This window comes from Helianthus annuus, chromosome 1, assembly GCF_002127325.2.
Source record: "Helianthus annuus cultivar XRQ/B chromosome 1, HanXRQr2.0-SUNRISE, whole genome shotgun sequence".
NCBI lineage: Eukaryota > Viridiplantae > Streptophyta > Magnoliopsida > Asterales > Asteraceae > Helianthus > Helianthus annuus.
Genome location: NC_035433.2, coordinates 90,578,104 through 90,605,901, shown reverse-complemented (window position 1 = coordinate 90,605,901; position 27,798 = coordinate 90,578,104). Strand labels below are relative to the sequence as shown.

At 35.9% G+C, this 27,798-nt stretch overlaps 1 protein-coding gene and 1 long non-coding RNA gene across 2 annotated transcripts; one reads left to right on the top strand and one right to left on the bottom strand.

The window, feature by feature from the left end:
- Positions 1-416: 416 nt before the first annotated feature.
- LOC110938107 lies at positions 417-2,648 on the bottom strand. The gene is made up of 3 exons (XR_002591198.2): positions 2,505-2,648; positions 1,779-1,865; positions 417-567 (listed from the first exon to the last, which is right to left on the bottom strand). It is a non-coding gene; the product is annotated as an uncharacterized LOC110938107 (long non-coding RNA).
- Positions 2,649-8,205: 5,557 nt separating this feature from the next.
- On the top strand, positions 8,206-11,130 carry LOC110872710 (chloroplast envelope quinone oxidoreductase homolog). The gene is made up of 4 exons (XM_022121575.2): positions 8,206-8,367; positions 9,417-9,558; positions 10,024-10,106; positions 10,307-11,130. Exons 1-4 carry the CDS (start codon positions 8,302-8,304, stop codon positions 11,006-11,008), a joined length of 993 nt encoding a protein of 330 aa, XP_021977267.1. The 5' UTR covers positions 8,206-8,301; the 3' UTR covers positions 11,009-11,130.
- Positions 11,131-27,798: the final 16,668 nt, after the last annotated feature.

Below are 27,798 nucleotides of genomic sequence, written 5' to 3'. Positions count from 1 at the left end.
TATGAGTATACTCGAACGCTTTTTGCTTTAGCACTTTTGGGTGTTACATACGTTACTTATCTAAATCACTATCGAACACACTACTCAATTATTTAAATGCTAGCCGTTCTGCATGTATTACATGACTAAATGAATGCTTGTTGTTATGTTTACCAGTGGAATGCTGTCTACCTGCCTTAACGACGATAGTACTATAGTTTGGACTCAGCACCCGTTCACACGGGGGTTGTTAAGGACAATTACTTGCATGGATTACAGTGGTAATCATGTATTGCGAACTGCCTCGGGCAGTCAACCCGCAGTCATTGGTATTGATAGGCCCATGTAACACCCTGGTTACTAGATTACGATTTCATATGAAAATACCACAATTAGATGTGTAGTTAAGACCACACACATCATATAAATGCGGGTTTATTAAAACTTTTAACAAATCATAAGTTATTCAACATAACGTAATCGAGTTCGTTGTTTAAAATTTACAACGTGGCAATGTGCGGAAACGTGTATCTATTTCGTGTTCGGTTCTTCGTTGAGCTTGATCTTCTTCCGGCATCCACAAAGTACCTACATTTCATAAAAACATGAAATGCTTTAGTCATACGGGATTTAAAACGTATCTAAACAAGTCCGGGAAACAAAACTGATCAAAAATACATTTTGTACAGGGTCCACCGTAAATTACGGTGGACACCGTAATTTACGGTAGCCCTGTTATAACAATTCCCCACCGTAAGGCAGGGGAGAACTGCCGTAAAGAATTCAGCCTCCACCGTAAATTACGGTACCCACCGTAATTTACGGTGGCCCCTGCATCAGCTTTTTCCATTTTGCCGTTTATTGACACGGAAACTTCCGTATCTTTCAAACCGCTTGACAATTTGATCTACCGTTTCTTCCTGCGTGTTTGTAATTTAACTCTCCACATTATGGAGTTAAAATCTAACATCTGGATTAACGAAACTTAAGACTTTCAAGTCTTCGGCTTATTACCCTTTTTACCAAATTTCGACCCGTTCGATATTTTTCAAACAAACATGTTTGTTTGATTCTTATACTCATGAAATTCAAAATTTCCATATCACCTATCATATGAATTTCAAATCACGGGATTCTTACATAATAAAAACCCGTTTACGCTCAAGTTCTTATTTTGACCCGTTCATAAGCATTTGACCCCCAAAGTTGATGTCTGCAACCCTTACATGTGTCTAAGAGTTTCATGATGATAATACTAGTATCTAAACGACCTCTAAGGATCGTGTGCACGATTTACCTATCAGGGGCAATTTCGTCAACTTATTTCTTCCTTTTTATGACATTGGTCCTTTTGTTAAAGTATTTGACCAACATTACATTTTAAACCATGAATCTATAGAAGTGCGTACCTGGCTCGAATCAACATATAGACCCGTTTTAAGTCTCGCGTTAATTAACCAACATTCTATGGCGTCGCAATTATCCAAATTGCTAATCACTCCTGATAACATACGACTTGATAATCATATTAGTCGATATTGTCAAATGGTGTTTCATCACCATTTGACCCGTTTGGACTATAAGACCAAACATTTACATAAATTAGAATAAAGGCATGGTTTTAGATTTCCAAATTCACCCATTTGCCCCGTTTACCATAAATTATGGTTTTTATCATTTATACTTGTTCCGACTTGTATCGGTCGTGTCGGAACCCTTATTTTGGAGTATTACATCCTTCGCATTTATAGTTTATAAAATAAACAAGTGTCATACACAAGGGTGTAAGTTTCACTTACCTCGTATCCAAGCTACACTTTTCCTTTCCTTCTTGATTTGTTTGACCCGCTTTCTCCCCAAGCTTCACCTAGCTTGTTAAGCGCCAACTATTTTAAATCATCGTTTCAAGGTGGTTAGTTTAATCATAACTTAATACGATTATTCCACCTTACGCATTTTATATCAAAATTACCATTTATTGTATTATGGGTCAGTTTGACTTTTGAAAGTCAAACATCCCTTAATATCTAAAATGCACATTCACATTCATTAGCTAGTTTAGGCATTTTATCAAATTACTTATCCAAACCAAGTTCTATTTACGAACTAGTAGATACCCAATTTCACTTAGGCATTACATCGAATACCTTATGGGCGTCTCCTATAAATAATTCATTGATAATCTCATGACTCGTCATATAACCCGAATTTTCATCATTCAATTTATTTAACACAAACATTTGCGTTTAAAGTTCTGAAATAACTTTGTATATGTTAAATTACACTAGAACAACCCCAAATTTCCTAGTGTTTATCAATTTCTACTTAACCCACTAGTCTCCTACAATGGTGACCATGGATTGCACTAGAATTTAGCATGATTTCAACATGTACTTATCTAGGGTTTACTCCTAGACATTTTATTGTTCCTTATTCATCTACGATTCATACATGCATCATCAGATTTCAAGTTCTCCAAATTCATGAGAATTTCAAGTAGAGAATTTTTGTCAAATTTTACATACCTTATGATCTCCTTGCAATGGGGATCATTAATCTATGCTCGATTTTCGGTTTGGACTTGATTGGATCCTTCAATTTGAAGATTTTGATGAACTAGGGTTTGCACCCCTTGTTCTCTTCTCCTGGTCGATCGACATACACACACCTAGTGTGTGTGTTATGTCAAATATCCAACTTTAAATCTCAAGTTTCCCTTTTAACATCTTAGGTCCCTCTAGTTTTAGCTTTTGTTAAACCCTTATATATTACTTACTAGTAATTAACCAATTCTCATAACTAACTTTAAATGTTCCAAGTTAACTTAGTGGGTTTGGGGTAGTTATAACCCGTTTCATTTTAAGTCCCGTTAACTCGGGCCTTCTATAAACTTTATTTCCCAAACGCATTCTTTTTCTCTTTTTATTAAATATTAGATTTAGTTATATAAATCCTAATATTTTCTGGCTCAATTTTTACCACTAACGGTTCTTTAGCCGTCTTTTAGTATTAACATGGTTTGATTACCAAACCCGTTTTTGGGGTGTTACAGCCCATGTCGATAATTAACATGCTTCGTTTTCCTCTGTGTACGTGCTGGTTATGCGTAAACTATTTCGAACTCTATTAAGCTATTATCTAACTTGTATGCTCAACTTTACATTTTATGTATTGACTATATTTTAACGTATGTGACAGGCAATTAGGATGCTTATCTGCTAGGAAGGCGAGCTTAGAATAAGTGTCTAGAGCATAGTTGTCTGTAGATCTTGCAGATCGAGTCTCTAGAAGCAGATAAACAATTACTGTATTTCTATTTAAATCTGAGTTGTCGGAAGAGTATACTTGACTAGTTGTTATCTGTAATAATTTGTTTTTACTATTTGGGATACGGTATGGGACATATTATTTAAACTGAATAGTAATGATAGTTGTTGTGGAAACTTCTGGACAATCTGTTTCGCTCAGTGCCATGCCCCGATGATTCCGCCATCGGTTGGGGTGTGACATAAATACCCATCCCGGACCAGGTTTGAGGTATCACTTATCAACTCTCTCACTACTACTACTATCACACACTTTGCTTCACAAGCAAATTACTGATTCTCACGCCGGAGAGTGGTAACAAGGAGCACCCCCCACCCCATCCTCCTTATTACGAGTCACGGTTTGTTTCCCTTGTGTAGGAGACTGACCAGCGGACGATCTAGCCACCGATCATCGGAAAGAAGGGATTAACCCTACTTGACGAGACCAGTGAATTAACCTCTCTTGGTTAACCACTGTTTCATCAGATATGTTATATTTTAACTTATAGAATCAATTACCGTAAAAAAGTTACTTTTTGAATATAGCAAGTAAATATTGAGAGTTATTTTTTTTTGCACTTATTAGGTGTTCTACCTTAATTTCTATATAAATATTGAAGCTTAATATTAAAAACTGGGATAAATGAATAATATATGAATATTAGAATTGTTTGGTAGTTACTTTTTTCTTCCCAAACGAACAAAACACATGTAGATATCGTTTGGGTTATCTTATGAGTTTATTGTTTTATTTTTTGCTTGCTACAAGATGTGCTGATACTGTGAGAATCAAACTAATGTTGACTTAATTCACTTCATGTCCTCGTGGCAACGCACGGACAAAATCATCTAGTTTAAACTATAAGCATTAGCTATTAGAGTATTTTAAATAATATGAAACAAATACGTGTTTTTAACAAAATGTTAGTGAATCAATTTAGATGTTTCTGTTGTCCAGTAATTAGTATTCAGGATTTGTAGATTGAGCCATAACTCAAACCATTATAACAAATTTAGGGGGGGGGGGGTTCTATGATGTACCCTGAATTCCACAACTGTCATCTCATTTATACCCTCAAATACCCTAAAACCCCTTAAAAATTGGCAGCACTCTTCTCAATTAACCTACAACTTTTTATTTTATTTTTTAAAATAAAATTTATAAAGATGATAGATGATTGGGTAGTCAAGATTAAAGCCCCACTTTACACTTGCATATGCACCATCTCTATCTTTCTCTTCTTCTCTCATGTGTGACTAGTACCCGACCCTTTTGTATTTTTTGGTAGTAAAGATTGAGGGTTGTGTTCTATGTTGAAAGAGTTTCGCAGCGAACTAAACCACGTACAAAACAGAGCTAAGATGAATGATATCGATGCTCAAAGTTTGGTTTTCGAAACATTGAATGTTGAAATGATAGGAAAGTGACACCTTGTCCCACATAGGAGGAGAGATGAAACTTAAAGTGGTATTTAAGTGGGAACACTCTTTCCTTATTGTTCCATGGAAGCACACACTAGTGTACTCGCGAAGGGTGTGGAGCACCCTAACTCGAACTCGCGCGTGCGGTGTGGATGATGGGCGAAATGTGGCACTTTGATGGCGCACTTTGCACGCTGCGAGCCGCTTGAGAGCCGCCCTTATATTTTTGGCTGCGCACACGTAGTGAAACACAGAGGCTGCAAGAACCAGGTGGCAAGTCAACCTTGGTGAATGACATGGAGGGCGCACGTGTACATGGCGCATGACTAGGTAGGTGTCCTGGTCTGCGCGCGATGGCGCATGGGCACTGATGTGGCGCGCGCGGTGTACTGATGTGAGCCAATACGGCGCGACTGTGTGGCATGATCGTATAGGTTCACTGGTGACGTGGCGCGTGCGCATCAGGGCATGCGCTAGCGCATGAAAGTGAGCCAAAATGGCGCACGCGCATCAGCTTGTCTGTCCTGCGCGCGCGTGCGCGGCAGAAGCTTCCCAGACTTTAATGACATAGCGCTATCAACTAATAACCTCGTTGCCTTCCCGGCAACCAGTTCGGTAGTAGATGGGACTTAAGGTGATAGATTTGAGTGTCTTATCCAACATCGAATTTAAACCCAATAACCCAGTATTCCTCCCCGGAATGTTTACCAGTTTTCCCTCCCCGGGACGCATGCTTGAAAAAGAGTAGTGAACTCACCTTCGATTGCTCGGTTGGTTATTTACTTGTTTCAAGTTGGTCAACCACGTCCTATGATGGTTACCAATACTTATTAGTTCTGTACACAGGTTGTCACGTATTTAATAGATTGTACACACACAAGTATCATCACGTAGCACATAACAGACCATTCGGTTTACTCACAATTTCACATCCGCAACCATTATTCCAGTCGCACACTCAAGTGTGTGGCCCAAATATATTACAAGTTGGGCCTCAATCGAGACCACAAGATCTCGACTCGCAACCTCCAAGATCTCGAGTCGCAACTGAGGGTCTCGGGTGATAACTGCACTAGTAGAAACCCCACGGTCTTGAGTCGCATCCTGAGTCGAAACCACACTGGTCTCGACTCGCAACCAGTGGGTCTCGAGTCTTCTTGTTTTGTGGAGTCTGATCTCGAGTCGGAACCATGAGGTTGCGACTCGCAACCTTTGTCGATACCCATAAAAATGTAACTGATTCCTCCTATTAACACCCCTTTATTTTCGTAACAGCAGTTATTAAGTTTGGCAGGTTTTAATCAGATCAAACCAGATAATTTTGCAATTATCAGACATGTTCATACACAACCCAAATTTATCAGTTAATCCAAACAACAACAATTGATCATGCAACTCGATTAATTAACATGATTAACATCATACTGAACCGGATCTAATCGTTTTTAATCACATCAAACAAGTCGGCGTCTCAATTGCACACCATTTCCTAAATCACTATCATGCACACCATCTAACCAAAACAGGATCATGTCGAACATCATTGATAAGTTCACGGTATGAAACTCAAGTTCATCGATCAAATAGTACAATTGTAACATACAACCCGACTTAATAACATGTTGTTTTATCAAACCCTAGATCATAAACATGCTTTCTATATCATCATGCAACATATAATAATACACACATCTTTTATAAACCAACAAGTAATTTGAACCAATGCCAATACTAACCAGAAATAGGATGAAACCATGGAGACTTCGAGAGAGAAGAAGAAGCAATCGTGGACTTCAAGGGGCTGCCGCCAGTTCAAGTGAGGGAGAAAAGAGTTAGGGTTTGTATGTTTTGTGTGTTTGCAACAATTATGAGGAGTGCATACCATACCCAAGTGATGTATGCGACTAAGTAAGGAGCCGGACCTACTCTTGGGCTCGACGGATTGGGTCGACTCGCAAAAGAGTGTGCGGTCCGAGGGTGGTATATGGTTTGGATTTTTATAACACATAACCAATTAACGTTTAATCAAACCACATATTAATTCTCAAAACACATGCCACATAATAGTTACATAATTCACATAGCAGTCATCAAATTACAACGTACGACGAAACATGATGAAAAGATCAGTACAGGAAGAAAGGGTTCAAAAAAATAAGAGTTGTCACAACGACAAACGGGGATTCCATTAAGATAAGCGAAATCCTGCAGGGAGCAAGGATAGAAATTCTAAACCATAATTTTTCTGCTAACCTCTACCCAATGAATCTAGCCGGATTTGATGTCGTGTTAGGAATGGATTGGTTGGTAGCCAATCATGCCAGTATTTTATGTGATCAAAAGGCAGTGCAAGTAAGTACAACAAAGGGTGAAAAGATCATAATTAAAGGAGACAAGCCAACCAGGTCAACAAAATTCATCTTTGTGATGAAAGCTGCAAGCTATGCAAGGAAATGAGCAATGGTGTATATGATTTCCACATTCATTAACACTAAAGGAAAAGAATTAAAAGATATTCCCGTAGTATCTAAATTCTCAAACGTTTTTCCAGAAGAATTACCTGGATTACCGCCAGATCGAGAGGTTGAATTTAGGATTCACCTAATACAGATTGTACGGTAGTGTGTAGTCAAGTAGTTTTGTAAATGTATGTTATGTTTTATCTCTTGAATGAGAACAGAGGATGTTATTATTGTAAAAAAGTCATTCTAAAATGTTTTCAATCATGTTAGAACGTTTATAAAGAAATAAATTTTATGGTTCGTATTTCTGCTACGTGTTTTCACTTAAAACAATTTAGGGTCTTATAAAATGAGTGGGAGCAACATTACTATACTTGTCCTTTATGCAAATGATATTCTATTGGCATGTAATAATTTAGACATGGTGGATGACTCGAAGCGGTTACTCTTGCATAACTTCGACATGAATGATCTTGGAAATACTTCTTACATAATTGTCATCGAAATTCACTGGGACAGACACAAAGGAATCTTAGGATTATCTCAAAGGGCCTACGTTGACAAAGAGGACAAAGTAATTTGTGCATACCCCTCGTTTATATTTATTAATGGTTATTCAAGTCCCCCTTAGTTTCTTGTAGAGTTCTAAAAACATTGGTGGTCCAGGTAACTAATTTGGCTACACGATTCTTGAGTTTTTGATGTTGAAGTTAGTCGTCAACCATACACTAAATCATTAATCATTTTGTAGAGAGTCGTTTCCCGATTCCTATTGTTTTTCTCTTTAACATATTAAAAAATAATCACTTTCCCCATTATTATGTAAAATGTTTTGTTTTCTTGTAATAAATGATAGTTACAACACGAACAAGGTTTACATGATAGCAGTTACAAGGGTGCACTGTGCACCGGGGCTTACACCCTAGCCTTAAATTATTATATGTTCATAACATGATGTCATGCTTCATGAAGATTCATGAACCTTCCTAAATAAAAAATATTAAAACAGACATCATGGCATAAGAATAAGATGTGGATAGATATTAAATCATATTAAATCCAAACAAATCAATTATAAATCTCGCACATTATTACCACTAAATTCAACATCATTTTGACTAAAAATAAATATGGCCGGAAAACTGATGCATGCGGTTTGGTACACTTGTTTCGGCGGAGGTGTTGCCGGTTTGAAGGTGATTCAACTTCATTTTACTTAGATTCTTGTCTTAGTTTTGCTTATTTAACTGTATCATTTTCAGACCTATATTTGCTGCTTAAATAATGTATATTATAATCCGATTTCTGGATTAACTGATAGATTAGCTTCAGATTGATTAGTTAGGTTTTATAGTATTGTAGTTAGATTCCTGGTTTTTAAAGGTGCAACGTAGAGTAGTGGTAGGATGGGTGACCTCCTTGGAAATCTACACCGGGCCGGGCAACTAAAAACAGATCTGTTACTAGGATGGTTGACTTTTTGGTAACTCTTTACCGGGTCAACCAAAAACAAATCCCGGGCAACTAACAGATCTGTTACTAGGATGGTTGACTTTTTGGTAACTCTTTACCGGGTCAACCAAAAACAAATCTGTGAGTTTCTGAATGGACAACCCATCAAGGCAAAACGGAGAATATTGGTGGTTTTTGATGATTTTTCATGAATTAAATAGATGAATAAATTTGGAAGTAGAAACATGATTTAGTTGAATAAATTTGGTATTTTCAAATTGGAAACAAAAAGAGATTGATTACATAGTTGTCTATAGCGCGCTATGTAGCGAATCGACCAAGGGGTCGCTATTTGGGTCACAGCGACCAATAGCGTGAATAACGACAATTAGTTTTTTTTTTTTTTTTTGATGTAAATAGCAATTAGATATAGCTATAAAATAGTTGGATTTATAGGTTTTTGTTAAATATACATGTAAAATAGCATATATACCAAAGTATTTTGATATAATATACATATAAAAATTTTCAAAATTCTTTTTCTAGTGTATTGCTATATATAAAACTAGCGGTCGCTATTTGTCGCTATTCGCTATATAGCATATAGGTCCCTTGTCGCAATTTGTCGCTATTCGCTATTAACAACTATGGTTGATTGACATCATGTTTAGCCTATTCGATCTAGAAAGTAGATAATCCGGTTCCTTTTCAAAAAGCACCAATGGACGATTTTTTTCATAATCATGTATGATATACAAGAGTTAATAAATACTGTTATTTATATGTTTTACAGCATGTTGAAATTCCTATTCCTTCTCCTGGTCATGATGAGATTTTGATGAAAATAGAAGCAGCAAGCATAAACCCGATTGACTGGAAGATACAGGACGGCTTCCTACGCCCTCTTTTACCCAAAAAGTTTCCTTTAGTACCACGTAAGTTTGATAATTGATACTTTGATGACCATCCATCGCGATTTAGCCTACACTTTTAACTTAAGGGTTTTATACTTGTTTGGATCTTTTTGTTTATTTATGTACTTCAAGAGTAAATTACACAAATGGCATGTAGTACTCGTGACATTACAAAGATCATTAGTAGTTTTAAAACTTGTAGTACTCGTGATTCATAATATGAATGACTCTTTAAGGTTTTTTTTTTTTTTTTTTTTTTTTTTTTTTAAAGTTAAATGTAGTTTTAAAACTTTTAATTAAAACTTTAGGCATGTGAGGAGGTTTAATGACATAGACATCTTTGTAATTTAAGTACCAAACAAACTATATGGTGTGTGAACTGTGATGATGGTTTTTTTTTTTTTTTTTTTTTTTTTTTATACGACTACGAGCTTCTGATTTCTGAAGGATTAATAATAACTGTATATGATTGTTTGTTTGGATCAGTTAGTGACGTGGCAGGAGAAGTTGTGGAAGTTGGACCTGGTGTAACGAACTTTAAAACTGGTGACAAAATTGTTGCAACTCTTGTGAGTTTCATATTTCTTATTTTCAAGATTTTGTTTTTTACTGGTTCTTTTTAGAACGTGGCAAGCTGGGCGGGTTGCGCCAGTTCCCGTCAACATTTATTAAATATATTTATGGAAAATAAGATACCAAAACGATTTAGGAAGTTGTATACATAAAATACATGCCTTTATTGACTTTCAACCTGTTTGCATGGGTGAAGGGGGGTCTGAGTGGAGGTGGAGGGCTAGCCGATTATGCCGTGGCTAAAGAAAGCTTAACAGTTTCAAGACCACCAGAAGTACCAGCTGCAGATGGTGCCTGTCTAGGTATTGCAGCGTGCGCCGCCCTGCACTCCCTTACTGTAACCGGTGGACTAAAACTGGAAAAGACAGAACCACGAACCAACGTCCTAATAACTGCCGCTTCTGGTGGTGTTGGTCACTATGCAGTCCAGCTAGCAAAACTAGGTAACACCCACGTGACCGCAACATGCGGGGCCCGCAACATCGATTTCGTTAAAAACTTAGGAGCCGACGAGGTTTTGGACTACAAGACCCCCGAAGGAGCCGCCCTCAAAAGCCCATCGGGCCAGAAATATGACTTAGTGGTCAATTGCACCACTGGTATCCCTTTTAAAACTTTCGAGCCCAACCTGAGCGCAACTGGGAAGGTTATTGATATAACACCAGGTGGTGGTACATTTTTTAATTATGCATTGCAAAAACTAACTTTTTCGAAGAAGCAAGTTATACCATTACTCATGAATCCAACCGCCCAAGAGATTGGCTTTCTTGTGAAGCTGACAAAAGAAGGGAAACTGAAAACCGTTATCGACTCGAGATACCCTTTTAGTCAGGCTGAAGCGGCTTGGGCCAAGAGCATCGAGGGCCATGCCACTGGGAAGGTGGTTGTCGAGATGTAATGTATGGGCGAATGACGTTATCTCGATTTTATAATTCGGATTGTACTTGTATTAATGTATTCTTCTTTTGTAATTCGGTGTGTTTTATGGTTGAAATTATGGTGTTTTATGACTTCGTATTCTTTTGCAGGAGGTTTAAACTTTGTAGCCAAACCTCACTATATAAAATCTATATCCAATAAATAAGAAACTACTTGCATCATGTGACATAACTCTGTGGGCCTAACAACCTTTTTCCCAATTTATTTCACACATCTCGTATTTTATATCTTAACTAGTTTTATACTCCGTGCGCGTTGCGGCACGCTAACTCAAATCGTTCATATAACAAAAAGTACCTCGAACTAAAACCGACGGAATTTTTTATTACAAAACCAAAAGAGGTTGTAGGAAGCTAACTATTACATCCAAAAAAAAACTACCACAGTAGCATCAAAACTGGAGAAGACAGCAACCACAAAACCTGACAAAAACAACTACATCCCACCTTATCACTTTAGACATTCCAAGCTAAACCTACACCAAATATCCCAAAGAGAGCAGCAGCCTTTGATTGGCTTTTGACGCACATAAACGCCAAAACTTTTATATCTTCCAAAACCTTGGACACGGAGATCTGCTTATCGTGCGTTGCGCGAGCGTTTGGTATTTTTGTCTTGGCAGTGGGATGGGGGTTTTATATTTGCATTCACAATACATCAGTTGTTAGAAAAATGTTGGTTCCTGCTTCTTGTTGATAAATGGGTGTTTAATGTTCTAGCTGCTGCCATAGTTCTCGCCTTTCTTGGATGGGGGAGTTTTATCATTCGCAGGTAATGCATAATAAGTGTGTTTTGAAATGTTTGTTATCTACCTACAAAAATTGAAGGTGGAAATAACATTCAATATACTTACAGGAACATGTGGGTCTCAGGCATGAGAAGTTAAAAAAATGGTTTACGGAACAAAGGCAAAAAAACTAACTCATTGGCCAAATACACCAATCATGTGTGGAAGCACTAAAAAAGAAACATCACGGTTCGGTTAATTCCGTTTGTAGATGTATGTAAGCATAACCAAACCAAAAAAGATTATCAAATAAAGAATTAATCAATTGTGTCATTTTTCGGTTGATCAATTTTTTACTCACAGATGCGGACCAAATTGACCATCTAACAACCGGCTTGTTTTTTAACCCATCCTGACCCGAACCCATTCTGATCCTTTTTTTAATCTGCCCATCCTGACCTAAACCCATCCTAACCCTAACCCAAACCCATCTTGACCCAACAACCTCCATAACATTGGTAATCTCCATCTTTAACTACAAGTAAACTTATTGAACAACTCATAAGGTCTGCCTAGAACAATGCTTATCTCATTTCATGCTAATACACTTTTACTCGTTTAATGTTAGATAAAAAAAAGGAACAGATGTAATTTGAATTAAATGTACCTGTGATGATCAATTTCCGGTTCTTTAATTTGACAAAATAAGTGTGATAAAAGATCCATTTTCATCACTTCTTTAAACAGAATCAGCAACTCCAAATCTTTTGATCGGTTTACCTTTCTCAGGTTTATCCTCTGGTCAAAGTTGAAACACTTTCATATTAAAATATGTTTCTCCATAGTATTTCAAAATAAAAAAATAGATACCAGACAGATTGAAACTCGTAAAATTAGAAATCTTTTTTTGTTTAATGTTTTAGATTTGAAATTCATATAGTTCATTCAATAGAAAAGTGTGTGTTCAAATATGCTAAGAATAAGAACCATCGCTACCGTCACAACTGTCAATCACCACCGCCATTTTACTAATCATGAAAGATTGTGACATGAACCCGTATGGAAACATATTTCATTGTCAATAACAATGTTCAAGAAATCATTTGTTTAAAGTCTCATTGGCTAACCTTAAACACCGAAGACACACAACCAACAGCTTAAAAAAATTAAACGATTCAAGGCTAACTGGAATCACCTGAGACTCATGCCAAGCTCTAACACACCTGGGCTTGCATAATTCTTCAAAGTAATTCTTCTCGTCAATTGGTTCCTCGTCCTCCCTTTTATAAAAAGAAGTACGAATCTGTGGAACCATAGAATAGAATCTTAGTCTTATAACATTTAGCTTGAGTTTTAAAGAAACTGTTGTGACTAACTGGTATCCCAAAATGGTTTTTTGAGGTTCGACATCAAAAACTGATATCATCCCTGCCCCATTTCATCCAACAGATATATCATGTTGTATTACACAGCTTTGACCATAATAAAATTTATAATCATTAAAACTTAAATGAAGTAGACTCGTATACATTTATAACAAAAAAAAAAATCTCCATCGGTCAATAAAAATATGATTTTATACGAAATCTATAAACTATACGGAATATATGTAAAAGTCGACAGCTAATCTTCGAATACTCATCTTCTTTCACCAAAGTTGCGATTTGTGCCTGGTATTCATCCATGGCCTTTTGTGGCTCTCCAATAAAAGGTTACCAACAATATATGCCTATAGAAACAGACCACTCGGCTTGTTTATTTTCATCGTCATCAATATCTACATCCATCTAATTTCCCTAAAAATAGCACATTTGTAAAAAAAATTATATTAAGTTCTTCCATTACTAACCATAAAAAATTAATAAATTAATTTACATATGCATAAAACTTAAGAATCATAACAATCTGGTAACTATTTGAATTTCAATACATTCATCGAGAAACATATTAAGCATCCATAAGAAAAAGTATTCGCTATGAAAAATTAGAACGAACCTATATCTTGCTGCGTATAGACTTCCCCGAATTACGAAGATGGTACACCGTTCAACATAGCATTGAATCCTCACAAACACACCGTCATTTATTATCCCCTAACTTCCCCAAAACAAATGATGTCGCACTGCCATTAATCGGAAACACCCAGATTTGGGTCAAATTACACAATGACGACACAGTATTATCTTACCGGAATCCAACCCGGTCATCATCACCGTCTAATCCACCAAAACAATCACAAATCAAATTAAGTCAGCTACGATCTCGTAAACCTAATTTTGACAGAAATCGAGATGATTACACCTGATTGGCATCGGTTTTGGATGCGCAGCAACACCCTAAAGGCGAATGTATCAAAATCAACTTAAAATTAGAGTCGATCGGTGAAACTTTCTATGAAGATGATCTACAACGGAGATGAGCTGACGAGGTACCGGATGACTTGGAATCCGGAGTAAAAGACGCCATTCACCGATATCGGTGAAGTAGTAACCGCTAACGCATCTCCATGTCTCTCCCCTTTTCAATATTCTTTGGATGTGCAGGTGAATCGTGGCAAGAAAACCTCAAAGAAGAGACACGTGGGGATAACGTGGCCATCAATGGTTTGTTTATGTATGGCCCAATGAAGAGTGCCACGGTGTTTTGGCACTGTTCATTCCCTTCACTTATTATTATATTTAGATTAGATTAGATTAGTAGATAGTAATAAATCTTTAATGTTTTATTACTTAAAGTAACTTATATGGAATTTTGGTCATATCTTATCTCAAAATTCATAAATCTTCATTGCTAAATATTTATATTTTCATTATTCACATGGATCTTTAACATGGTAAAATACAAATGATTGATTACGAGCAAATTACAACCGATGTTCTTTACGTTCGCTTCAAATTACAACCGGTGTCTTTTAACTAAAGAAATTACAGACTCTGTCTTTTATGTTACTGGTTTTTAACACGTTATATTCTTTAGACCTAACCTAGTTAATTTTTTTGGTTAAGTCTTATCATGTGCCAGTGTGCCTCTCACTTGAGGGAAGCATGGTCTTTTCATCTCAATTTTATATTAAAAAAATTGGTAACATAAAGACCATGCTGCCCTCATGTGAGAGGCACATGGTAAGATTTAACGAAAAAACATAACTAGGTTAGGGTTAAAGGATATAACGTGTTAAAAACTGGTAACATAAAGGACAAAGCCTGTAATTTCTTTAGTTAAAAGACACCACTTGTAATAATACAAATGTAAAGGACACCGGTTGTAATTTACTCTTGAAGTTTTCTAAAGGTCTTATTTTTTTGAATGAAGTGTGTGTATATATAATTTGTTAAAAAGTGACCGGTTAAATCCAAAGGTACAACATATTTTATTGCATATGGATGTCTATTACCCTGATCTTCAAGCATACTACGGTTTAATCAAATGAATATCTAGAAAAGTTTAGAAATTGGTCATAAATAAATCAAATTTTAAGCAGAGAATTTTTAAAGAGTGGTCGGTTAAATCATTGTAATGTGTGTCAATTATTTGACTAGGTGTAATATTTTTCGATCTGCGCGTTAATTATTTGATAAGACATAATATTTCGTCAAACTTACTATATTAACGATTATAATCTTCTTCATTTTTCATTCAATATGTATTCATATCTTCTATATTCTCTCTGTATTCAACTCATCTTACGTTAACAATATCGGTTTGGGCGACAATTATTACTTGGGTTGTGACTCGATTAGTGAGTTGAATCATGTGATGTATGAGTTGAATCAAGATATCAATCCAGAGTCATTTGATTTAAATCGGATAATCAGACTTGCGTCTGATATCAGTCAGGATCTGTGGGTCTGTGGTGACTATTAGGGTACTTATCCTTTTGAAAATTCTAATGGTAGTAGACCCTCCCCCCCCCCTAAGGGGCCTAGTGATGACGAACCTAGTGTGTTTCAAACCGACCAGGTATAACGATTATTTATACAATTTTTTTTCGCACGGTTAATAGAATTGTTTTATAACAACAAAGTTTATTTCAGAGATTCGATAGCATGGATGATTTGATGAGCGGGTGTAAAGCCAGAGACATGACAACGTATATACCATAGTCACCCAACAAACGAAGAACAAGGATAATAGCAACGAGAAAAATAAAAATATGGCTTAGATGCGAATGTTGCCGCGAACACTAGCAGACAACCATGTTTAGACGTTGTGGAACCAGAAAAACTGGGTGGAAGTTCCAATTGTCTAGGACACTTAGAAAGAGTCTATGAGCTTGGACGATAAAGGTTGCACACGCTAAGCATAACTCTGAACCTTTTCTGAATCCTAAAGGATATCCGTTCCTAATTAGGTTGGCCCTAGATGAAAAGAGGACGGTGCAATAGCTCACAAATCAGAACATGCCCCTACGAGACATTCTTTCGGCCATTAAAAATTAGAACCCCGCAATGTGTCCACAAGAAATACCATGTACAACGTGTGAGCGAAATTGGGTCGAATGGAGAAAGTCGGCGACACTCCAATGCGAATTCTTCTCAACTGGTTGAGCAAAGTTGGGTTTGTTTACTTCCTCCGATTAGATGAAAAGGACGACATGCTACAAGATGTTTTCTATATCCACCCGGTATCACATAACTTGTGGCGTGCCTTCCCACATGTGTTGATAGACGCCACGGGAAGACGAATACGTACAAACTGCTGCTCATTTAGATTATTGGTGTCATGCCGACACACCTCTCGTTTTGCATTGCCCATGCATTCATATTCAACAAACGAGAGGACAACTTCATGTGAGTGTTAGAGAAGTTGAAAGATACTTTGGATAATGGTATGAGCCTCGTGTTATAGTAATTGATAAAGACCTTGCCCTAATGAACGCGTGTGCACGCATATTTCCGAACACTAGTCATTCACCGTGTAGATGACACATACAGGAGAATATTGCTAAACGTTGCAAAACAAGCTTTTAAAAGGAAGAAGAATGGGGGAAGTTTCTATATCGGTGAACCAGGTTGATTAACTCTACCACAATTGAGGCATACAACTTTTGGTACGGGCGACTATGAGAACGACGACTAGACAAAAAACGTGATGGTAAGTTTCCTACTAATTCTCATATTAATCATGCTTATCTAAATAACAATCGAAATTATGTTTGCTTTAAGCTATTATTGATTATCTGTACATTACCTGGCTAGAATCACATAGACAAAGGTTTATGTCATACTGGACCAATCAACATCTCAACTTTGGTATGCGTACAACCAACAGGGTGGAGATCAAACATGTGCTTTTCAAGAAACACCTTAACCAAACAAATAATACGCTGGAAAAAGTTGTACTGTATGTCGAACATATCATAAAAGGGTAAACTTTCATAACTAAGACGAAGCACTTAGAAAAGTAGGAGTAAAAATGGATTATCACGACATACCAATTTTTGATTTCTTACGAAAGAAGGTTTTGCATGCATGTCTGAATCTCTTAACTAATGAAATGAACATGATAGAGAAGTTGCAAGCTGCTAATGGTACATGCGACTGTCGTCTGTTCACCAGCTATGGGTTGCCGTGTGCATGTTGGTTGTTTTAGTATCTAAAGACATGTAATATATTGTCACACCACGCTAAAGCGGAAACACGAGGGTGTAACCAAAATGGTTTTCGGAGCATATGATTAAGCAAACACTTACATGATATAAATACCAAATGTCATAACAAATCATTTTATAACCTCCTTCACTATGATTCAAATACAAGCCTACACTATATGGCTATAAATGAAACTCTTCAAAAGCTTGGTATCCTTGCATTTATGCAACTCAATTGTAGTCTTTCCGTTAGAATTTAAATAACTGAAAAAAATGCTTAAAATCGTCAACATAATGTTGGTGAGTTCACAAGTTTAGAGATACGACTATAAATTGATTTTCCAAAAAAAAAAATTATGAAAAATTGTACGCATAGCTTATATAAAATGCATGATCATGTTAATGATTAATTACGACATTAACAAATGTGACATCATGAGTCTATAACCAAACAGAGACAATCAACTGGAGTCTGCAAATTGAACAATTAAGTCAACAATAGTCTTAAAGGTAATAACAAGCACTACAAAGGATTGGAGCGACCAATCAGTAGTGAGGGTGTCAACCCAATAGATTTATTCAAGAATTCCTTGGCTAATACGAGGACTTTCTAGTTACACGATAACTCCCAAAAATCACTCATGAACACATCAAGATCACATATTACATATGTAACTAACGTACACATAAATTAAACTTTGCATGTTTTCCCACATAAGTATAAAACAATAAAAAGGGGTCCTGAAACTCACTTGGATTTCGAACAAAATATATATAATAACAAAAAATATCACATAACATTAGGATATCGTCCTGAACCTTATTTAACAATCATGTTAATGTATAATCAAGTAATTATATTTATTTCTGAAAATAAATATCCATATTTTCAAACATGACACATAGTTGAAAATAATATAACTTATATTATTTACGTTTATCAAAACCTTTTGTTCACAAAGCATGATCATATATTCTCCACATACCAAACCAATTAGCACGTCCCTTGTGATTCCATCCCAATATCTCACTTGAAAACTTGTGCCATCATGCGAATCAACCCTTTGATAAATATATTCTAAAAATTAATATATTTATTATATTCAATATTCATCGTGTTTAAAAAATGACCAAGTATTTATATTATTTTTAGGTAAATATATATTTTTGAATCTCCATCAAAATAGTGTGTAGAGAATATATATTATATCATAACACTAATAATAACATCACTTATGCACATATCATTGTTTCGCATCTGCAAACTTAATCACATACGTTCATCCTTCACGTATTGTTCACTTAGAAATCCATAATAATACTAAGCATATTCTCGATCAACATCACTAAATCATGTATCACTAATATATTTAAATTACACATATATTCACATCACAAGTTCACAACATATTCATCACCTTAATCACATATTCATCATGGAAACAATCACATTCATCAAATAGATATATTTTACCAACTTAGGCATGTCAATATATATAATCACACAATAGTCTACAAAACTATCGTTTTTAAGCATGTATACCGTATTCGACTTTCCGGGATTTATTATTCAACCATATTTGTTCTAAGCCTTTAATACACACACACACACACACACACACACACACACACACACATATATATATATATATATATATAGGATAAGGATCATTACAGATCACTAATTATTGCGAGAACAAAAACAACAACTCTAGATCACTAAATTTTGGGATTTAAGGTCATATTTTTTTAATTTTATGTTTATGACATTCATATATGTATTATGTATACATAAAAAACACATATTTTACCTTTACATAGCCTACATACATGTAGATAATTTAACCTACATATGTGTAGGTTATATACAAACTAAAAATTTTCCATATTTTGTTTTGAATTCAAGTGTGAGAAACAATAAATCTTTATTTGTAACATTTTCATTTACTTTTCAGGTTTTTAGGATTGAAAAAATGAGTGATTCATTTTGTTATGCGTGTTCTCACAATATTTAGTGTTCTCCATAGAACCTTCCTCTCTCTCTCTATATATGTATGTTTGTATGTATGTATGTATATATGTATGTATGTATGTATGTATTAAAAATACTCTTGAAGTCCAGAATACAAAAAAAACTATATAAATGTCCATAATTTTACCATTTTCAAGTAAACTTACTAAATAGTCGTTTATTTGACTTTCCGGGTTTTGTGATTCAACAACTTATACATTAAGACTTTGAAAATACATGTTTAAGTCAAAAGTATGTCCTAAGTATAGAATGCATGTAATTATATAAAAAAAAACATCTAAGACTTGGGTTTTTATGAAAATAATATTTTTCATATAAAATGATAGATTTTTTCAATTACTGCCCTTATATGTTTAGACTTTTTAGAGTACAAAAATAATGTTTTTAGAGACTAAATTATCAAGTCTTGTTTTTAAGATCATAATATAACCATTTATCATAAAATCATCAAGTAACATAATCAAGTCATGCAATCACTAAAACTAGCACGTTTTCGGCAATTTCACACTCATGAACATACCAACTTTGCCATTTTAAGGTCTTATTAAACCTATAAATCATCATAGTTAAAATATATGTTTAGAGCTGTATATAATCTGTTTTGAAAACCAAAAATAACATCATATAAGAACTCATCAAAACTAGCACATTTCTAGTATTTTGCCTACTTAAACATGTCAACTTTGTCACATATCATGTACTATCATATTCATCATTTCATGTGATCAAAATACTCATTCTAAGCTATAAATAAACTATTTTGAATCATAAAGATAATATCACACAGGAGTTCACCAGAACAAGCATATCTCAAGCATTTTCACCTACTTAAACATGTCAACTTTGTCACCTATTATGTGTTATCATATTTATCATTTTATGTGATGAAAATACCTATTTAGACTAGTATATAATCTGTTTAAAAAAAATAAAATAAAATCATGTGAGAGTTCACCAAATCAAGTACATTTCCTGCATTTTCTCACACTTAAACCCATCAATCTTACCATTTGTCATATTCATCATTGCATATGATCAAAATACCTATTTAGACCTGAATGTAATAAGTTTTGAAAGTTCAAAATAAGTTGATGCAAGTATTCAACAAAACAACCACTCTTCAAGCATTTTCAAGTATCGTATCGTATCAACCGTGCCTTAATTCATGTCAATAATTTGTACCACTTCATATCATCAAACTATACATTTTATACACATCATAATCTGTTTTGAACACTATTTTAATACCAATTCAGAATGCACCAAATTCATCACACAATCATAACATGATCTATTCTTATACAATTTCAACAATCTAATCACTATAAAACATCCATTTTCACCAAGATCATCATCATACATTTTCACCAAGTTCATTAACTAACATATTTTCATTCATGCATGTTAAGATTATATCCATGCAAACAATAATCAATATCACAAAATCAAAGGTTCATCCATGCACTGATCATTAATCTATCAACTTTCCAATTTCAACAATTTTTACATATCATCATACATAATTTCGGCTATATATACACATATCCCTATTCATTTTCAAGTATCATCATCTAGAATATGATCATCAAAACAAAACACATAACCATTTTATCAAGAACCTCATCAAAGCATTGATTTTAACATACTTTCAAGAATCAAAACATGCACTTATACTATCATACATTCCTACGGTTTTGCATGCATGTATAATACATCATTCTACAAACCCATTTTATGCATCATGTATTTTGTTTTGTAAAACCATTTTAAAACATCTCATTAGGTGATTCATCTTGCACTTATGAACACATATACATAAAATAACAAAAGAATGGTGTAGGGATGACCACTAGCACTAGGCTAGCGAAGAAGAACAAGATGGAGATGAAGGTTAAAGCTTCAGTTTTGAGGTGTACAACTCTAAATTTAGCTCTAAGTCTTCCAAACAACACTTCAACCATATTGATTCTAAGTTTGCATGTGTTATTTTGATGAAATAGAATGGAAATGGGTTTGATGTTCTTGGAGCTGTAGGTTCTTGAAGAGGGAGAGCCTGGTTTTAAGGGCTCACGATTCTGGAACTTTTCATGAAAGTGAAAATATTGAGGTCCAAGGAGATAGAAAAACAATCACTGAATTCCTAGTTGTGTAGCCCCTTGAAAGATCATAACTAAAAGGAGATAGCACAACAACTCCGTTCACGGGCAGGCATGTTTTGGGAGCAGTTTGGAGGTCGAATACTCAATAGAATTGAGTGAAATCGGTAGGGATTTTAGGTTACACAAAAAATTTACTCCACCACCTAAAAAGATGAAGAAATGAGTGAGATATGGCCTTGTAAAGTTGGGCATACGAATCTTCCAGATTCGGAGATTCGGGAATGAAGAACACAAATCATATTTGAAGAAAAACCCATGATCTTTTGATAATGGTTGAGGAATCCCAAATTCTCTAAGAGAAAAGGGTGTCTTGAAAGGAGTAATGATCATCTTGTGAGTTCCAATGACATGCAAAACTTCTTCCACAAGCCAAAGCAAGTCATGACAAGGGGGAATAGGGTATGGACGACCAAAGTGGGTTTAAGGGGGGTTTTGATTGTGTTCTTTTGTCCATGCAAAGTGGATGGTTGTGGAAGGTGATTAAGATGTTAATTAGGGTGATTAAGGCTTAATTAGTGAGTTTTTGAGCGTTTTAAGCTAATTATCCCAATCAATAACGTCCACTCTCTATCGCAGCCCCCGACCCCTACCCCTACCCTAGGAGCGGGCACCGTGAACATCCAGATGGGTGGTATCGGTGTTTATTAATTTGGGATAATAATAAATCATTGGGATAAAACCCTATTTATTGAAAATAAAAACACCTTTTTATTTAGGTAACTTTTATAGCCACTTTCCAAGCCTTCAATGCTCTCCAGCTGGCTTCTATTGGCTTGTACATTGTGTTACCTGGCAAGTACATTCCATTTTGTAAAGCATCAGTTGTTTACACATTACAGTATTAAGGGCGATTACAATGTTTAAAATCTACACAATTACTCGGTCAGTACATGTCACTCGACGGATCTGTGACTATGGTCATATCACACATTGGATACCCGTGCCCAATTGTGAAGGTTATCAAGTACTGTATACAAACCCTATAATACTGGCAACAATTGTAGAATTACAAAGACTTAATCACTGTAATTTTATTTGAAAACATTTGAGGTGTTGGTAAAACATTTTGACTCACAAAAATGTACTCTCAAATAGTGAGAAAAAGTGAATGTACTTACATTGTTGACTTAGATGATACTACTATAGCTTCCTGGTGATTCTCCTGGTTATTATCTATTAAAATTAAATAATGCACGCGTGTTAGTAAACTAACCCAAATCACATTAACCGTACAACTCGAGATAGAATTCCAATGACTGAGTCGGGCATAGCCGACATGCATTACGGAATCCTAGATCAATCGGGTGTAACACGAGACAGAATTCCAACGACCGAGTCGGGCAGAGCTGACATGTATTATGGAATCCTAAATCAATCATGCAGGGTCATAGCAGGTTTATAGTACTTACAACGAGGCAGAGCTTCGCTTTATAGTGGGTATTATGACCGAGCATAGTTTCTACTATATAGAAATTGAAAGAGAAATCAGATTTGAACGGCTGAACAAATGAGCTCGAGCCCCCTTATATAGGCTGGTCAAGCACTCTGCCGTGCCCCGCGACAGATTTGGCTCCGGCCTTCGCGGCCCGCGAGAGGCTGCGTGGCAGTTATAGCCTGGTCGAGTCAGGGGGGTAACCTTTACACGTGTTCGACACGTGGCGCAATTGTGTGCCGACCAAGCAAGGGTCGTCGCGCCCCGCGACAGACCAAGAAGGTCTTGGTCGCGCCCCGCGAGCGACTGCCAAACTTTGTTTTTTTGGTTTTTCACAAGTACAAAGGTATTTCGGGGTATATAAGGAACATTTTAGGGTTACGTTAAGGGTTCTAGAAGGGTTGTTATATCCTCGCCACCTTTTTTAAGATCTCGTCCTCGAGATCTACTGGAATAGGTGTGGGTATTTACTTTGCATCTCTGACTCAAGTTCCAAAGTGTATTATGGTCCTCTCTTGGAATCCCATTTCACTTTGACCAGAACTAATCATTTGTGTTTAAGGTTCTTGATCTTTCTATCTTCAATCTGAACGGGTTTCTCGGTAAACTTAAGTTTCTCATTTACCTCTATGTCCTTAAGAGGTATTATTAATGATTCGTCTGCTAAGTATTTTTCTGAGATTACATACATAAAACACATCATGTATTCCTGTCAATTCCTCTGGCAGTTGTAGCTGATAAGCTACAGGTCCTATTCTTCTAATAATCTCAAATGGTCCAACATACTTGGCGCTTAGCTTTCCTCTTTTAACGAATCTGACTACTCATTTCCATGGAGAAACCTTTAATAATACTTTATCTCCTACTTGAAATTCTAAATGTTTTCGTCTGTTGTCTGCATAACTCTTTTGACGATCTCGTGCTGTTTTTAATCTTTCCTTGACTTGAATTATCATATCTGTTGTTTCTTGCACTGTCTCTAGTCCAGATAATTGCTTTTCTCCAATATCTGCCCAACAGACTGGAGTTCTACACTGTCGTCCATAAAGTGCTTCAAATGGTGCAACATTAATGCTAGTATGATAACTGTTATTATAAGAAAATTCTACTAACGGTAAATGGTCATCCCAATTTCCTCCGAAATCAATTACACAGGCTCTAATCATATCCTCCATCGTCTGGATTGTCCTTTCGCTTTATATGTCCGTCTATGGATGATAAGCTGTGCTTAGATTTAACCTGGTTCCCATTGCTTTTTGGAAACTTGTCCAAAAATGAGAAGTAAAACAGCTATCTCATCGGATACGATAGATAAAGGAATTCCATGTAATGAAAATATTTCATTTACATAAAGCTTGGCTAACGGTTCCATACTGAAAGTTTCCTTCATTGGTAAGAAATGAGCAGATTTGGTTAATCTGTCTACAATCACCCAGATTGTATCATTTCCTTTTCTTGTCTTGGGTAATTTGGTAACAAAGTCCATTGTTATCAATTCCCATTTTCATATTGGCATCTTTAACTGTTGCAATAATCTTGAGGGTTTCTGATGTTCAGCTTTAAATTGTGAACAAGTTAGACATTTAGCAACGTAGTTCGCTATATCCTTTTCCATTCCTATCCACCAGGAATTTTTTATTAGATCTTGATACATCTTATCACTTCTGGGATGTATCGTATACTTAGACTTATGAGCTTCTTCTAGAATTCGGTGGCGTAAGTTTCCTTGTTTAGGTACCCAGATCCGTTTCTTATGAAACTTTCAAATTCCATCTGTTCCTTGTTCTAACTCTTTAATCATTCCTTTTAAATTTTCAGCACCGTCCTTGATTGCTGTTTTCTGTACTTCTCTAATTTGTTCATTTAAATCTACTTGTATATTTAACCTGAGAGAACGTACTCGTTTTGGCTTTTCATGATACTTTCGACTTAAAGCATCAGCTACTACATTAGCTTTCCCAGCATGGTACTGGATATCACAATCACAATCACTAAGAATTTTCATCCAACGTCTTTGTCTCATATTTAATTCTTTTTTGCCCAAAAAATGTATCTTAAACTCTTATGATCGGTGAAAACAACAAATTTATTTCCATATAAATAGTGTCTCCAAATCTTAAGGGGAAAAACTATGGCTCCTAATTCTAGATCATGGGTTGTATAATTCTGTTCATGTTTCTTAAGTTGTCTAGAGGCATAAGTTATAACCTTTTGACGTTCCATCAACACACATCCATATCCTAACTTAGACGCATCACTATAGATTATGAAGTCTTCAGTTCCTTCTGGTAATGCGAGTGTGGGTGCGTTGGTTAACCTTTGCTTAATAATCTTAAAAGCTTCTTCGTGTTTCGGTTCCCATTCAAACTTAACTGATTTGCAGGTCAGTTTGGTTAATGGAATGGCTATTCTAGAAAAATCTCGGATAAACCGTCTATAATATCCTGCCAATCCAAGAAAACTTCTTACTTCCATTGGCGATTCAGGGACTTTCCTTCATGATTAATCAGATGTCCAAGGAATTGCACTTCTTGTAACCAAAATTCTCATTTTGAGAATTTAGCATAAAACTTCTCTTTTCTCAACAATGTTAGAAGTGTATGCAGATGCGCTTCATGTTCTTCTTTACTCTTAGAGTAAATTAGAATATCATCTATAAAGACAATTATGAATTTATCCAGGTATGGCTTGCATATCCTATTCATTATGTCCATAAATGCGGCTGGGGCATTGGTTAAACCAAATGGCATGACGGTAAATTCATAATGACCGTACCTAGTTCTGAAAGCAGTTTTAGGAATGTCCTCTTCCTGTACTTTCAGTTGATGATATCCTGAGCGTAAGTCGATCTTAGAAAAGAATCGAGCTCCTTGAAGTTGATCGAACAAATCATCGATTCTCGGTAGTGGGTACCGATTCTTAATCGTGACCTTGTTCAAGTCTCGGTAATCAATGCACATACGCATCGATCCGTCTTTCTACTTAACGAATAACACCGGTGCTCCCCACTGTGATGAACTTGGTTGTATAAAACCTTTCTCAAGAAGTTCGTCCAATTGTTTCTTCAAATCCTGCATCTCCCTTGGTGCTAATCGATATGGTGCTTTGGCAATTGGTGTCGTTCCTTGTATTAGGTGAATTCTAAATTCAACCTCTCTATCAGGCGGTAATCCAGGTAACTCTTCTGGAAAAAAAACGTCAAAGATTTTAGATATTACAGGAATATCTTTTAATTTTTTTCCTTTAGTATTAATGATTATGGAAATCATATATACTATTCCTCCTTTCCTTTCATAACTTGCGGCTTTCATCACAGAGATGAGTTTTGTCGACCTGGTTGGCTTATCTCCTTTAATTGTGATCTTTTCACCTGTTGGTGTACTTACTTGTACTGAATTTTGATCACATAGAATACTGACATGATTGGCTACCAACCGATCCATTCCTAATACAACATCGAATCCAGCCATTCATTGGGTAAAGGTTAGCAAAGAAATGATGGTTCGGGATTTCTATTCTTGCTCCCTGCAATATTTCACTTATCTTAATAGATTCCCCGTTTGCTGTCTCTACCAGACAATCTTGTTGGAGTTTGGCTAAGGGTTGGTCAAGAAGTTTGTAGAAAGAAATATTGATAAAACTTTGGTTTGCACCAGAGTCAAACAATACCTTGGAAGAAAATATTATTAACTAAGAATGTACCGACAATCACATCAGGAATCATATTGGCTTCCTCGGCTGTTAGAACAAATGCTCTGGCATTTTTCTTAGGTGCTTCAGTTGTCTTAGCCTTGTTGGTTGTGGCTAGAGCTAGTTTTGGGCAGTTCGGTTTGATGTGACCAACCTCTCCACAATTGTAGCATATCCTGGCATTAGCCTTTCTCCTACAATCTTCTTCCTTATGTCCTGGGTACTTGCAAAAGTTGTAGGACACAGCACACTTTCCTGAGTGCTTCTTTTTACAAAACTTACAGTAAGGTGCAGAAGAACCTGTTCCTTTTCCATGATAGGAATTACCGTAGCGAAATTCCTGGGTAAGCTTTTGGGCTAGGTTCTTTCTCTGGTTTTCCTTTGTGTACGCACCAATTCACCAGTCAGGGTATTGGCTAGTTCTACTGTTTCTTCTATGATTTGCGGTCTAGCTGCCTTGACTACATGTCTAATCTCACTAATTAATCCCCAAATATAATGGGAGATTAACATTGGTTCAGGTGAGGCTAAGGTTGGCACTATCCTAGCATATTCAAAGAATATGGTAGTGTAACCTTTGAAGTTTATTCCAGTCATTCTAAGATTTAGGAACTTATTGGCGATTTGTTCCTTCTCAATAGGAGGACAAAATTTTCTTTCAACCATTTCCTTAAAGTTGATCCATTCCATATTATAAACTCTGTCACTTCCCCTAGACTGGAGAATAGTATTCCACCATTCTAAGGCTGCATTTTTTAGAAGATTAGAAGCAAACATAATCTTATCTTCATCTGCACATTTACTTATTTTTATGACTGCTTCTGTCTTTTCTATCCAAGGTATGGCTGCAATGACTCCTTCATTGCCTGAGAATTCTATTGGTTTGCAGGCCAAGAATTCTTTATAAGAACAACCGTAAGAGACAGTTCTTCTTCTTTTAGGAATTGGAGCTTGGATAATAGGTCCGTTATTATTGTTCACATTGTGACTTGGTTCAGTGTGTTGGCGTTTACTTCCATTTGCAGATTTATTATTTTCTGCTTCTTTACAGTCTTGATAATATAAGGCATAGCATCTATAATTCCTTGTGCTACTATATGTTGGATGGCACTGTTATCT